The following is a 16,666-nucleotide window of genomic DNA, read 5'->3' as shown; positions in this document are numbered from 1 at the left end:
GGCTAATGCATTTGTAGAGACAACACACCCTGGGGGTTAGATTTTGCCCAACTTCATTGGTCTTCCTATTCTTCATTTTCAATGCTTTACTACAGCTCTCCCATTTGAAATGATCACTCTATTGTAAAACTTCTGACGGATACTAGTGTGTCTGCACTCGCTTATCTCACATTATGAGTGAAAAATATTCATGCTGAAGAGTCTTTATTCGGACACGAGACTGGAAATGGTAATATAAGTAATTACCTTCTAACACTGACAGTTCTGGGTTTCATCCCATGAGATGAAGTGAAGCCATATATCAATTAGCTTCAATCACTCTGAACCTCATCCATCCATAGTCTGAGCTTTTGTCCAGCTCCTTACATTTTTCTTCATTTACATTGCCTGGAGGGCAGACATTATTTCACTGCTAGGAGAAGATGTTGGGATGAGTCAGGCACATTAGAAGACATTAGAATTGGAATTTAGACTAGCTTTTTTTTTTTTCTTTAAATATATATAGATATATATATGGTAAAAGCAGTCAAAGCAGGTTACATGTCTGCCTGCTCATTATAGTGCTGACGCACAGATAAGTGATTCAGCTCAGTCTCTTTAGTGATAAATAAATCACTAATTATGCTGGCCAATATTAACAACATGGCAATCCTTCAAAGCCTGGTCCAAGCACAAATGCAACCAACCTATTTTGCACAAGAATGGATTTATTTTTCTCTGCAGTGTAATTAATACATGAATCGCTGCACCAATGTTACATCCAAATGCTTGCATTAAGTATTCCATAAAAGGTGACAGACTGAATTTTATTTGATTGAATTGTGTCTCTATAATCATAACTACAAATCCACCACACACCTAAGGGCAAGAGTATGTAAGAATCTGAATCTGCGGAGGCAGTTGCAGTAGAGGATAGCTGATGACTGTTTGGGGGGGTGGCAAAGACTGACTTAGTAACTGTGGTCTCACCGAAGCTTGTACCATAATCATTCCCTTTGATGTGCTGCCGTAAAACATTTGGCAGTACTTCCTGAAAATGCAGCTGTGAGGAGGAAACAGTGTCTAGAATGATGAATTAGTTTATCTCCATATATTATAGACAAATTGGTACCCTGATACAGAGGACCAAATGGGACCGCTTTCATTGCTGATACTGATATTGAGTTATTTATAGAATGTGTGACATTTCATTTTGCATTGAAATAATTAGTGTGTATTTGCCTCTGTGAGCAAAACTGAAAGACAATAATTATGTATTGCAGTCTATTGTTTTAAACAAAGACTAATCACTTCATTTGCATCAAATTGCATTTTGGGAGGTTCAAAAAGTAATAGCCCTCATGTTGCTTTAATTTGTGATATGGTGACACAGTGATGTGTAAAGAATATATGAATGGTGTTTTATGCAAGCCAAATTATACAGTGAGACAGTGTCTATTCCTGTGCCATCATACAACAATCTGCATGTTAATCTATTCATGTGTGTGCTAGTTTGCATGAATGCATGACTCCATTTAATCTGTTTGTTCAGGAAGACCACTACCAAACAGATGTCCATAAAGTGATGCAGTAGCAGCGTTCTATAGGAGGCTACCAAGACTTAAAAGGGCAAATATATGCCAAATGCTTCGTTCTCTAGCTGAGAATTGCAGTTTACAATAAAGAGGCGCAGGAACATAATATGTCGAGATAACAGATTTATTGCTGTATTGTCATGCATCACCTACACACAAAAAGAAACACAGACACATCACTCACACTGCCTGTGCTGAACTGTGAGTTAATTTCAGCTCATTACTTTCAACAATTCAATGCGGGCAAAGAAGAAAAAGAATCTGAAAAAAATAATAATAAATAAATAAAAAAATACAAAATAGGACACAGTCATTATCATTTTTTATTATTACACACACATGCTAAACTCAATTTGTGTTTCTTAGCTGAAAGCAGTCAATGATCAAACAGCCCGGCTTAATACATATTAGAAACTTATGGAAAGACTAATGATTTGATTAGATCACTCTAAAACAAAGAAAAAGTGTCCTTGTCAAAGGACAACAGGAAATTGCTATTGGGGCCTTCTTTTAAGAGTGAGTAGTGGGTAACCAGAGTCGTTTTAGGCAACAGATGTTCAAATGGAATTTCATTGATCCACTGAGCTTAGTGTGACAACAAAGCTTTGAATAAGGACAGTCGGGTAATTAGTTGAGGGCAGGATCTGAGACATTGTACAAAGCAGAAAAAGATGGTGGATTTTGTGTTGGGAATACAAATGCTTTTACAAACGTGACATACATTCATTGTGGCTCAATCACATTGGCACAGGTTCATTAGATGAAATGCCATGTAAAGAAAACTAACCCACTTCTGCTGGGGTCACCTTGGATCTGTGAGAGAGGACTTCAGTGGCAGTTTACAGAAGCACTAAAAACTAAATTTCGAACAATATTAAATGGTTGATTTAATCTCTTGCAATAGCATGCACTTTAATTTTCCCTTTTTTGTTACATTACTCGTAAAGATTCACCCGGGATGAAAAAAGAAAAGGGAGCAAAAATTTATATTAAGTGAGAGGTTTTTGTATTTTTCGCACTGTCCGACAGCTAACATGAACCAGAGTGGAGTGGGTTTGCTTTCCTGACAGCTGAGTTGATAAATCGGATTATTGACTGAAGTTATCCCGACCTGTTGTTTCACTGAACTACTGTATGGCTGCATTGTTTTAACACAATGGATGACACTCCGATGCACGAGAGGAGAGGAAAGGAGAGGAAAGGAGAGAAGACTGCTAGACTCCCAGGGTTTTGACAGGTATGGATGGCAAAACACAGACAGATGAAGTAGAAGAGACAGCACAAGAGAGAAGTGATGAGTAGGTTTCGAATAGAGGTAGGGAGTGATGGAGATAGAGAAAAATACTGAGCACCCTGTTTCACTCAGAAGTATGAAGCTTGATTCTTTCCAATCAGTATCATCCCTGTGTACCAACACAAACAGGTCTTTGTATACATAAACATGGCTTAAATATCCTCCGTTTCTCCAACTTTGCATGTCTAAACTCATCCAAGGTACAATATATTGTTTATATTACTCAACATTTTAGTCCCATAAATTCAGACAATCGTTCCAATTATATTTTCTTCAAACTTACTAAATTGAGAAGCATGCTGGCGAATTCAAGGGAATTATTTTCCTACACAAAACTGAGCTGTTCATTCAGCCCAGCTGAAGACTAGAGGACATTCAAAGTGGTATAAATGAGTTAAAATATATCAAGCTACAATAAAGAAATAGCCACCATCATTGTGATGTAAGGATACTAAATGTGCTTGATATACCTTTGAAAAGTGTCTCCAACGCTGTACTGAAGGATATATTTCTTTATTTTGTGATGGTGATAGTCTCAAATCTCTCACAGCTGGATGACTTAAAAAGCCAGAGCCCATGAGCCCTTACACATAAAACCATCGTGAAAGGACTCACCATACATTTATGGTGATTTGAAATGACTCTGCTCTTTGAGAAGCCAAGTGGACCATCTCTCTTGTTCTGTGACACACATGCAGATATAAACAGACATGTAGAGCATACAGACACATTGGCTGATAGATAAATAGGTGTCTTTTGATCATGGATTATTTTTGCAGAAAAATGTCAGCACCAGTTGACTGGGAACAGCTTGTTGAGGTCAGTGGTAAGGTGAAATAAAGGTTAAGGTTGAGGATAAATAAAGGCAGGTAGTTTAGGGTTAGCGTAAAACTTAAGGAAATAAATCCAAGTCTATCTAATTTTCCCGAAAGTGACAAACTTTTGTGTGTGTGTGAAAAAGGGATAAAGGTTTGTGTTTGCACAGGTCGGCCTCAGATGCTGACTGACACACAGCGGCCATTTGCATAAGAGTGAGGTCACTGTCAGAGAATGAGCGGAATATGAATTGCGCCTTGCTCCTCTCAACATGTGCACATACATGCCTGAAAACAAGTATATCACACACACACACACACACACACACACACACATGCATATAAATGGTGCTGAGCAGGAGGGAAACGGTGATGATCAGGGAGTGGCAAAGAGAATATATCTCTCAAATAGATTCTGTCATCTTTTGCTCCACATGCTCAATACACCCAGAGAGGGGATAGAGCTTTTAAAGGAGGGCTCTCAACAATATGCACTTGGAATTACAAAAAACTCCCCCAGGTCTCTGATTAGGAAAACAGCTCAGGGCCAGAACTTCACACTATAAAGTGGATTCCTCTCTATCATCTGCGCTCATCTCAGCGCAGTAAATAGCTTCCTGTGGGAATTCATTAGATTGCTTTCACTTTCACCTGAAAGAGCCTTCCCTTTCAGATCAGCTTAAGTACAGGCAGAGGACAACTCTCATGTTCTATTGAAATTTTCTGGTTTTAAGCATTTAGATGCACCAAGGGTGGTTTGGTGTTCTCTTCCTATTTTTCTGTTCTGTTTGGCATTAATTCTTCCTGCCAACTCTGGGAAATCCATTCAGCATGACACCAGCTTTGGCAAGGTTGATGCCACACTCCAGTATCAATAGCCTCTCTATGTCTCTTGAGAAAATGCCCCCCCACCGCCTCTCTCTCTCTCGTTCTGAGGAGCTCTACCATAAGCCCAAGATGTGGTATCAGTCGCAATCTGGCTGTTTGCAGTACAAACACATAGCTTTTCATTACAGGTGTTTTTCTAAATGGTCTACAGGTGTAATGCACAGTCACAGCAAAAAGACTAAGGTCCCTTGGCATGAGCAGAACAGACTGTGTGTGATGGTACAACACAGCCAGTAAAAGTTTAATAGCATCATCTGGTAGTGACATGATGTAATGCACAGGCTGTATGGAGGGGCCAACATTGGAAAACCCCAGCCTGGGGTGATGAATAGAAGCCCACAGAGCAAAGAGTGAATACGAGAAAAGTCTCCCACTCACCTGAGCTCCTGTTCATCTCCAGGGCGTCACAAAACCCCATATAAACATTTATTTCTACCATTATTTCTTATTTTGTATCGGCTGCATTTCTGTCACCCGTTACCCTAAAGACCAGTCTAATCCCTCATCGCTGCATGTTTCAGTCCATTCATTATTCACTGCACTGACCAGCCTCTGAATTAAAAATATTACATGCTTGGGTTGCTTTGCTTTTTCCAGGGACACACAGTAGCTCACTTCTGAATTAAGGCTTGCCTGAGATTATGAGTAACTGCATACAAGTTAGTGTCTCTTCATTTCTCTTTCTCTCTCTCTCTCTCTCTGTGTAGTGCTTTCAGTGAAGCCCTGACGGACTAGTGACTTTTTTGTTTCTTGTTGTTCACACTTTGATACAGCGCCTGGGCTTTGGGGATTGCCTCCATCTTCCAGCGGAGGCTGATGGACTGGCTTGAAGTCTTTCAGGGATATATCCCTACGTTGTTGTACAAAAAAAAACCCCCAAAAACAACAACAACAACAAAAAAAAACCAACGGCAACAGCAAAAAAAAAAAAAGCAATTGCCCTGAGCAGTCTGTATCTGAATGCAAGCAGAACCAATTAGCTGGGTATGTTGTGTGAATACACTGACAAAGATGTGTTCATAACCTGATCCAAAATTTTCTGCTTTGAAGCAAAAGCTTGACTGCTTGATGGGCAAATAGTGGCTGGCGTGGGTGTCTTACTGGGGAGGAAACTGTTTTTAGGCTTGTCTGCAAGTATCCACTGGATCTCCTCCTCGTGTCTGTTTCTGTGTGTTTGCGGAGATGGTAGCCCACACATGCTCTCAGCCTTTCTAGTGTTTCAATGAAGCCATCCATCTTAAAGGGGCAATCCACAGCTTTTAGGCAAAATAGGTAGGTGTATTCTTCTTGAAGAGAACTATTCAGTTGGTATTCATAGTTTTCACGTGACGTCATGGCATATATCCATATTGTGGATATGTGCCTTAAGAAGTGCTTCCGTCCCTGGGGAGGGAAAAAAATGGCAACCATCGAAGTACACAAGTCTTTGTAGCTGTCAACGGTGGGCCATTCAAATTTTAGGAATGGTTTACCTGAGATTTGGTCAGACTGAGTCATGTGACTGAATACTATGAATTAACAAATGTATGATGTCTTCTGTGGTGCTGAGGGGAATTTTCAAGTGTGATTAACTGTGATGATGTTTTCAGCATTAACTCAAGGTGGGCTTGAGTCTTCAGCCTGACACAAAGCCTTTCTTACAAACAGAGGGTGTTGTTTGAAAAATAATAAAAGAATAATTAAGCACCATTTATTTATGTCTGTGCATATGCTCATTCATCCAGCTCATAGTCAAATGATTACCATTGACCATTTATTTAGTTACGTTATAGGAAGTAAAATCAAGCAATTTCAAGATACTAGAGACAAAGTCAGGGTATCTCCACTTCTGCTGCTTTGATTTGCTGTGATTTGACAATTCTTTTTTTTTTTTTTTAATTATCTTATTTGTATTTTTTTCCTCCTCTGGGCTCACCACCCATCACAGGACCCAGTGCAGAGTGGATTGGGGGTCAGGTGAAGGAGGGGTCCTTGGCAGACTGATCCCCAGCTGACAAAGCTCTTGGGACATGGGATGTCAACTCTCTGGTGGAGAAGAAGGAGGAGTAAGAGGTTGAGAGGTGTTTAGCTAGATACAGGCTCACCTCAAGACCTCTAGCTCTGGAACCAAGTCTCTCAAAAGGGGCTGTATTCCTTTCTTTGCAAAACCATGTGAGAGGCGGAGTATAGGATTGAACTTATTAGCTCCCCGGCTCTCTGACAGTCTAACCTGGTGACAAGAGGGTTATGCCCCTGCGCGTTCAGTTGGGTGGATGGAGAGCTGCTGACCCTGACTGAGAAAGTAGTCAGGAGGTGGTGAGAACACCTTGAGGACGCAGAGCTGGGTGCCTCAGAGATGGGACCACTCATCACCGGGGCTGAGATGGTTTATCATCATCAGTCATAGTCATAAATGCAAAGATACACCAACTCCAATGTTAAAAGTTCATGAAATATTCACTGATAAATTTCCTGATATCCATTTATGAATTTCTCGTCAGCCCAGTTCAAAATCTTTGGTCTAAGATAATAGCAGTTTTAAATTGAAATGGCACTTTTTTTTTTAGTACATTGATGAAATGAATCGCAATGGGAGGTAACATCAAAATTGTATTCCTCATTACTTAAAAAAAGTTCCAAAGTAAGAGTCTATAGTAGCCTGTTGTTTCCATTACAATAAAATGGGGCGTGTGAGTGTGTTTTTTGTGTGTGTATGTGTGTGTGTGAGAGAGAGAGAGAGAGAGAGAGAGAGAGATGGAGGAAGGGAGAGAGAGCAGCATCCAATCTGGCTCCAGTAACAGCTGGTGAAGGGGCGGAATGACCTTTTGTCTCCCCGCGGTCAGGTACACAGAGCGGGGCGGGGATTCAAACCGTGCCGCTTCACATCGGACTGATCCCGGCTTCCCGGACAACAAATGGCCGTGAGCCGGCAGAGGGGGAGACAGTGATCCGGGCTTTTCCTTCTCCTCTCAGCGCGTCTTCAGAGCCGGGGCTGCCTCCATGCTCACATAGGAGGTCCGGGAGGGCAGGGAGCGCTCTTCATCCCCACACTCGGTCCATTTCCCCGGCTGTCAGGAGGATGGGAGAGTCCTGCTGACACCACGGAGAGATCCACGCTGAGACCGACCATGGCTGTGGACGGTAAGAGCGCTCACTGTCACATCCAGGGAGGTCTCATGTTCATTCTGTGAGTCTCATATTAGTACTTGTAAATAGTTCCGTACCGTATTTCCAGATTTTATTGTTAATTGCCTAACAGTTACATTGTTGGCGTTCGCCAAAAGTGTATCCGCTGTACGTTGCAATCGCATCTATTTGGTTTATAATTGTTGGAAAAACCTGTATCTTTACTTCAAAATGAAGTATCGGTTTCTCACGTGATTTGATGGTCAAAATGTATTTCTTTTATTTCACTTGAATTTTTAGATAATCCCCTCTAAAATGTATTATTAGTTGCCAGATTCGTGCAGAACTGACTTGTTCTGAAGTTCTGCATTTCTAACTGCAAATCTGAAGTTGGGATGTTTTTGGAGACCTTGTTATTCTCTCAGTAGCCTGTACATTTTGTGGTGTAGTTTCAAGAGAACTATATTGCAAGTTCAGTAAATCTGGTGCTCTATCAGGACTTTATGGTTTAGGTGTGTGGGCCGAGTCCTGGCTCACCTAGACAAATATCAGGCAGTCATTTTGTCATTTTGGGAATTAAACAGTGCAGCTGAATTCTTTTTTAATCTGTCCTTAATACCAAGTAAACGGAAGTGCTTCTTTATATAAAATAACTACTCTGTTATTTCACGTATGGATAAAAGACTACAGCCCAGGAATAGACCTGGTTTATTGTTTTTTTGCAGCCATGAGTGAATTGAGCAAAACTATAACCACAAAGGTGATTGAATCCTGGATAAATACACATTTTTAGACAAAATTATTTTTCATATTGCAGAGAAGGAAAATGTAATTTATCTGTGATGTTTAGTTAAGTTTGTTCTATTTCAACGGAAGTTGTCAGATTTGAGACATTTCTCTTGAAAAGATCACTGAAACAAACCTGATTATCAACGTGGATTGTGGCTGAGTGATCTGCTCCTGACTGACTGATTTATTCTAAAATCCAAGCCAGCGTCACAGAGAACCCTGTGCATCAGACTTGACGAAACATCATTCCAAGATGAAGACATGCTTTATGAATTCTTGGCTTTTAGCTTGAATGTCAGATTTTTTTGGGGAGGCTTCTTTAATGCCTTCCCTTCTTCCCGAGCTTTAGGGGACGAAACCGATTAGACATTAATATACTGTGCATGAAAAGCTTTTCAGTGGGTTTGGATTGTTTGTACTGCTCTCCTGCCCTTTTCTCTTTTCCTCCGCTTGGCTGGTTGGTGTTTGCTCCCGGCTAACTAACTTAAGTGAAGCCTAATCAGAGCCTCTCTCTGCTCAAGGGCAATAATGTGTGTGAGGGTGTCGGTGTGCCGCCAAGTCTGTTTCCCATCTGTCCTCTGTCTGCAGAAGCAGGTTAGCTCTTCATTAGCATGGCTGCAGGTAGTTACACTCAGTCAGATATGCATATATGCCCAGTGACACATGGGGCTATCTATAATTAATCCATAGTTTACTTAAGCATCATTAATTTACTCAGTGCTCTGGGCTTTGACACTAGCCTGACAGCGCACAGTGCCACTTAAAGTGTAATGAGTGTTGGTCCAAAAAGACTGTAGCATGGTTTAATGAAACACAAAAGTCTCGATTCAAAACCTTTGACAGTGAACAGGAATCCCAACTCTTTCATTTTCCATGCTTTGTTATATCTTTGATATGATTTTGAAACATTTTATGCAATTCAGTACAGAGTTGGATGAATGTTAACCACCAACCACCATAAAAGTGAAATCTGCGATGCAAAATAAACACAAAGCATTAATGGTATACTCAAAAGTGAAAGGCAGCTAAATCAAAATACTCCATGGTTAACTGCATCACATCTCAAATCTCAGGCTGTCAACAAAGAATGTTTTAGATTTGGGGCTTTGTATGGTATAACAGCCAAGTTGATCGTTAAAGTTTGCATTGATTTGTCAGGAAGTTACAATTTAATAGTTGATGTGTGTCATTTAAAGGCCCAAATACTATCAATTCCAAGATGTGATCTGCAATTTAAATGGTATAATAGAATTTTTTTTTCTTTTCTTCATGTGAACTGCTGAGAGAATTACATTATCCTTCTTTCTCTGTGCTGTACACCAACTCAAACTACATAATTATGTTGTCCTCCATGTTTGGCTGTTCAAAGTGGGTGGAATTCATCAGATTTTTTGCTTACATTTTCCAGGACATCTGGCAGTTTTTTTTTTTTTTTTTTTTTTTTTGGTAATATTCGAGATAAGCATACAAATCATACAAATGATGCTACTTGTCTGCTGTGCTATCCAGCACACAACACCCAAATGCAGGGATTTTTTTCAAAGGAGGGTGCTAAAGAGGCAAGAATCGTTCAACCCCTATTTAAACGAGGAATAAGTATGTTGGTTTGTGTGCATGTGCATCCTCTCGTAGAGGATGCCATGTTGCCCTTCAGCCCTAATATGCTGCTTGACATATTTACACTTAAAGCAGAATGGACGCTGCTGTGCTCACTATCAACTTGACAGGCCCACATAGAGAGGAGTGCACCACTGGATCTCCATTCAAAAGAAACAGTCCATTTATTTATCTGAAGCCCTCCGTCTCTCTGAGCATGGGGCTAAGGAGATTTGATGCCTTTGTGGTGAACATGCTAGTCTGAAGCCAGCCAACAGATGTGGAGAAATAGTCGACATCTTGCAATAAAAGAGGATTTAACAGAACATTTCCTTTAAGGACATTAAAAAGACGAATGCCTGTTCTTATCTAAGACTAACACTAACATAAGAGGAGAATGATGGATTTGTTGTTTTAATGAAATCCATGAATTCCCAGATGAAATTTACATCTGTGTATCTTGTCTTCTATGTGTGATCTATGCTGTTGTGTTAACTCTGACAAATGTTATGTTAACTTTCCTCCACCACACACGATCACACCATTTCTTCTGATAAGGCCAATTGTGTACTCATCAGCCTGTGAAATAATTGCTCCCTTCCAGCGGGGCACTCCAGCTCAAACGCAGAAATCCAAACTGTGCCGTTTGCATGTGAGCCTGTGCGTTTTGTTTTTTTTTGTTGTTTTTTTTCTGTGTGTGTTTATGTTTGTGTGTGTGTGTGAATGTGCAGATGAAGCAGAAGGGGAGCCAGCATCCCAGTGGGTGGGTTGATTGGGGAGTGTTAGCTTTACACAGACAAATGCACCCTTTGTTGTTTTTCTGGCGTTGCCTGCTGGAGTCAGCGGCCATTTGGCACATTTGGTGTTGGAGCCAAATGTGATTCTGGCCTCTGTTGTCAAGTAATATGGTAACAGTGTTAACCCTCCCAGTTATAGTGGCGTGATGGTGGTGGTGGTGGTGGTGGGGGGGGGTTATAGAGCAATGTGTTTGAAAGAGCATGCAAGCTGTTAACCTCTTTTCCCTGTTCATCATCATCCCCTGCCTCCTCACAGCAGGGGGTGTGTCACTCAATATGATGCACAGACAATCTTCTCCAACACACACATACACACACACACACACACACACACACACGCACACGCCTGTCCTCCATTATCAATTTTCTGATCCACCCCTACTCCGTAGCTGTACAGGGCCTGAACCTGAGACTATGGAACTTGTGGAGGGTCCACTTTGAATAGAGAGAGAGACATCATCTTTTCAACCAGGTTTAGTTTTGGCCAGCAATTTCAATTCTGATAACTTAGTACTATGGGAAACTTTTATTTGTTAATCAAGTCTGAACCAATGTACTAAGAGCAAAAAACCCAAGAGGTTATTAGTAATAGTACAGGATAAATGACAACAAAAAAAAAGAAAAAAGAAAAAAAGAACAAAAGAACAATGGAAAATAAAGTTTGCATTACATATGAATTATCCTCAAAGGATCTGGGATAGAAAGTGCAGTGTATCTCAGAACGAGACACTGCTCCCTATAACACTTATGCAATAATCAATTTAACCCAAAGTCAGATATACATTAGAGCTGGTGTTGATAGCGGAGAACATTATTGATCTAATGGATTTTTCAAGTAGTCCTCTCAGACTGCTTTGGCCCATGACCCATTGTAATGCATTAAGACGGACAGAGGTTAGCTCAGTAGATAAACATTTACACTCTGGTTCTCCAGGCCCTATCCATGAATGATGAAGTGGTAAAAGGGAAAAGCCAACCGCGGTATAAATCAGCAGCGGATTAAATTGAGCTGAGTGTTGTGGATTTTGGACTCTGACGCGTCACATAAGTATGTCATCTGGTCCGCTCTACCTGCTAACCTTCCCATGCCGATAATACTTCCAGAAATGAGAAGATTTGGTCCAGTTTTGAATGCAGTGCCCTTGTCCCTGGTCCGACTTCTCCCTCCCCTGCCCTTTCCCTTCCTCCTTCCTCGTTCCTCTCTCCGAATTAAAGTGTGCATAGGCCCATATCCAATTTCAATTCTTTAATTAGCCCTCTGCACAAGGGGAGAGATCAAGGGAGACAGGGCTGAAAGGGTGGCGGGACAGATGAAAAAAAGAGATGTAATTTTTCTGAAGGATTGCACTAATTAGCTATAATTTCATTCAGGGGTTGTATCCCACATGTACAACTCTGTTGTTACTTACTGATTTCATTCTCATAAACTCAATCACTGTCCCTCTCTCGCTCTCTTCCTCACTGCATTTTCCTTCCCACATGCACTTAATCGACATAATCAATTAGTTTTGGCCTTTCACATGAAGTGTTTGTATTCTTTTATTCCAGACTATAATTATGTTAGTCAAACTGTAATGACTCATTCACCATTTATGAGTATTGTCCGCTGTTGCACCCCATCATTACCATCTGTCTCGAGGAAATGGGATAGCTGAAAATGTGACAAGGCCACGTTCTACTAATGTCTTGCATCCTCTGTCTCATCCTTGGCCGGATGTCTTTCAGCCTGCAGTTTCAAGGAGAGAATTCAGCACCCACCCCCCAACCCCCCACTCTCTATCCTTCCCATTAGAGTCTGCTAAACAAACAGTCTAATTAAGTGTGGCCTTGAGCAATAGGGTAAGCTCGGCTCTGAGCTTTTCACTCTTTGTTAATAAGCTGGTCTGCTCCTCCTTCCAAGTGCAAGGGGTCAGCGGAGTCTGTGGCGCAGATTACCCATTAAAACCAAATGGCTAATGGGTGCAGCTACGCCCTAACGAGGCATTCATCCTTGCACATTCACGACCACAAGTCACGTTCATCCACTCAAAAAGCAGTTACATCGCAACCTGCGACCTAGTAGCATGATCTGTGGCAGGTTTGATCTGTATGTGTCTGTATAACTTATATGCATAATACCAAATCAATCCTGATGTGTGTGCACGTGACTTTGACAGCGAATATGTTTTACACTTGTTCCGCCAATCGACCATGCATTCTCCAAAAATAGAAATCAATTTTTGCTTTTTGGCCTTCCTTCTTATCAGCCTTTTAGCTGTTTCTGTTCTCTCCGCTCCTCCTCCTCCTCCTCTTCCTCTTGCCGCTCCAGTGTATCACACTTTTTCAAATTGTCCTATGCAGCCAAACCACTCACCTACTTTCGTGTTCCTACTTGCACAGCCATATTCCTACATATGTATTCATTCCTCTCTGGCCTCTTGCTCTTTCCCGTGATGTGTCTTATAATTGTTAGCCGTGAATATACAACAACTATGGCCTCCTCTGGCTGTCACAGTGCTGCCTGAATGGGCCCTCAATTTACCATGTCAATAGGCAGCCAAGTGTCAGCGTGTCCAGCTCCACAGCTGCTGTGGGAAGTAAAGAGTTGTTTCAATGCAGCTAAACTCTCTGTGACTTTCTCTAACCCCTGGAACTAATATTGTACCTGCTTTCTCATATTTTCTCACCCATCTAGTGCATTTGTGCAGCAGATATGTTTTCCATGTTTACTCGCTTCAGCTCTTTATTCCCTCCCCACTCGTCATCTGCTTTTAAAAACATTCCCCCCTCTCTTTCCATCTCCCCATGGTATCTCTCTGGAGTTACATTAAAAAAAAACACCTCCCCACTCATCTCAATCCCACAGTCCTTAGCATGCTCATGGAACATAGAAGATTTTCGCAGACGTTTCCCTTTTTCCCCTCACACACTCACTGAACCCAGGGGAAGCTCTGGCTTAGAAATAAGAAGCCATATGGTATTATAAACAAATGCCTCACGCCACGGAAAATACATAGTGCTGATATCTATAACATACTCAGACTATTTCTGACTACTTAAACGTGATCTACTTGTCTGGGTTTGTATTTTCTCCCTTCTGCCATAAATAATAGATGACTCTGAATTTGACTCAGATTTTCTTAATGTCACAGCCCAGAAAATGTCCTGCAGGCTGAGCAGAAGAGATCCCTTTTAGGCTAAATGTGATCCAGTACCTCACTGACTTCCTGCTGAATGAATAATTCGCTCACATAGTGACTATGATGCCTTAGTTACTACCCCGTGTAGCATGAACAGATCATATATTTCATTATGCCTGAAATCGTTCATGATACCTCATCACTCTAATTCTCTTTTCTTCAAATGGTAGGAAAACTGGCTTTGTGCAGTCATTGTGTACAATAATGCGCTTTTAGTGCCTTTACCCTTTTGACCTGATTTTGCTGAAATCCACTGAGACATGTGGCTATTGCACCTTATCCGTAGTTAGGAGGGTTTCATCCCATAACAGCCACCAACAGACACAGTGGCATGTGGTTGCCTCAGTATTACAATGGCCACAGAGGCTGTGAGACTGAGAAAGACCTGCAGTGAGACATGTAGTTTGTGACTCTGTACAAGCACCTGGAGCATTTTACGACTTCTGCTGATGTTGACAGTTGCTTGAAGAAATAAACTGCCATAATTTTTTCAGAGTCCCCGTGTATCGCCCTAAAAGCTGTTACTCCCGGTTCCATTGCATCCGGTTTTGTCTTGTTCTGCCATCCTGTTGAGATGCCATTATGGAATTTTGGGTTCAGAAACACTAGTTATGTTGAGCTAGGGATGACAGATGTTAAAGTGGAAGCAAGACCAAACTATTGTCGTGGGGAGGCAGCCAAGGTTACAGGGCTTTCAGTCAGAGTTAGTGGGTGTGGGCTCGAAGCTGTCATCCCAGTATTGTCATATCTCCCTACATATCAGTTCTCTGGTGCTCTGCAGGCTCTGGATCTTGGCAGGAGCTAACACATACTTCTGCACATAGAGCCCATGCGCAGGTCAGCTAAGGCACCGAGCGTGGCACAGAGAAAGATTTTGAGTTGCTTTAAGAAAAATACTAAACTTGCAACTCACATATAAAGTTTGCAGAAAGAAGGAATTAAAGATATTTGAAATGCATCAGCAGGGGCAAGATAGAATTTAAGACACTTTTCAAACTAGTTTAAAACGTCTACAGTGAACGACAGCAGAGAAGCAGGGAAATTGAGAGGGCTATTGGGTGAGGTGCACCCAATTTGGTCTAAAATCAAATAATTAAGCATTAAATCATAAAACTCCTCTCTTGTCCACTCTAATCTAAAGTTAAAATGGCTCACAATCAGCCAGCACATTAATATGAGTAGATGGGATGTGATAGCGCAGACATGGGTGTGTGTGTGAGAGAGAGGGACAAAGAGAAAAACACAATAAGTGGGGTTACTCATGCATGTGCAATTAATGCTCCATTGTTAATACGATGTGTCTGTGGGATAATTGGAGTGTGTATAAATTTGTGCGGATGTATGTGTCTCTGATTGTCTGTGACATCTGAGTTGCTGGGTGATAATAAGGAAATGGTTCAGTGGAGTGGAAGAAAGAGTGGGAACGAGAGCTGGTTTGGCAGTGCTATGTTGGAACAGAATTGCCAAAATCGCTGTGACACACACCATGAGAAGTGGCAGTGTCAATGTTAACAAGTCAGTACACACACACACACAAACACACGCGCGCGCACTCGCACTCGCACTCACTCGCTCACGCTCAATGACACATGCTCAGACGCGCTGAGTTTGATTAATTGTTGGGTCTCCACGAGAGGCCCAGAGCGGTCTCTGCTACACTATGCTATCTATGAAACATCTGGCATCATTAGAAGTCAACATAAAGGGAGGAGATCAATACAGCATTATCACTGTCAGGGTGCTGTGATGTTTTCACCACACTAAATGGGTAAAGGAAGTTAGTTACAAATCACCTGATTACACTATATTACTTCAGTAATAGTAGTTATCACCAGCTTTTTTTGTTGTTTTTTTTTTTTATCCCAATCATTGATGGTCACGCAAAGGTAAAGCACGACAGTGACTCAACATTGCACCAGAAAGAAAGGGCAGGTCGTCCTGAATCATATAATGCAAAACACTTGATGCTGCCTAATGGAATAAACTCAGAATTGTCAAAAATATAAAACTATGTCAAGAAATTTCTTTGTCAAAGCTTCCATATTATGATTTGGTGTATTATTGTAGCTGTGGATGGCAGCCTGGTCAATGAAGTATAATTGTCGTGTGATGTGATTTGCAGAGAAAAGCAGTCACAAAAACAGGACTTTTCGCTCGTGTGATGAGAGGTATATCTTGCCGTGTGCTTGTGATGCAATGTCTAAAGCTTGACCAGCAGGACATTATATCTGGTTTGTTTAATCGTACAACACATGAGATGAGCGCAAGCACTTGGTGACAGGGGCAAGCAAAAAAAAAAAAAGTTCCTTTAAGAGGCAGAAACCTCAAGCAGAACCAGGCTGAGGGAGGGCGGCCATCTGCCTCGGGCAGATTATACCAACAAAATATACTGCGTTATTTTGGGGTACTGGTAGGGAGATTGGACAAAGCCAGACCCCTGTTTCCAGTCCATGTCCTAAGCTAAGTCAAACCCGAACTGCCTCTAGATCCATATTTCATGCACAGGCATGACATTGGTTAAACTTCCTCACAACTCTTAATCTGAAATGCCTTCAAGGCAAAGCTGTAAGGCAAAGCCACGAAGAAGTGATTAATGAGTGCAGGAAGGGAAGCAAAATGATTCCCTTGA

At 41.4% G+C, this 16,666-nt stretch overlaps 1 protein-coding gene across 1 annotated transcript in view; it reads left to right on the top strand.

Annotated features, from left to right (window-relative positions):
* The first annotated feature begins 7,139 nt into the window (after window positions 1-7,139).
* Window positions 7,140-16,666, top strand: part of LOC115045680 (sterile alpha motif domain-containing protein 10-like) — a 49,768-nt gene continuing 40,241 nt past the window's right edge. Inside the window, exons 1-2 of the mRNA XM_029505467.1 lie at window positions 7,140-7,146; window positions 7,524-7,691. Of these exons, the coding sequence (XP_029361327.1) occupies window positions 7,140-7,146; window positions 7,524-7,691 (175 nt within the window). The remainder of the gene's footprint in view (window positions 7,147-7,523; window positions 7,692-16,666) is intronic.

The sequence above is a fragment of the Echeneis naucrates genome, chromosome 7, assembly GCF_900963305.1.
Source record: "Echeneis naucrates chromosome 7, fEcheNa1.1, whole genome shotgun sequence".
In the NCBI taxonomy this organism is placed as follows: Eukaryota; Metazoa; Chordata; class Actinopteri; order Carangiformes; family Echeneidae; genus Echeneis; species Echeneis naucrates.
The sequence above is the reverse complement of the archived record's forward strand: the minus strand, read 5'-3'. Positions and strand labels throughout refer to the sequence as shown.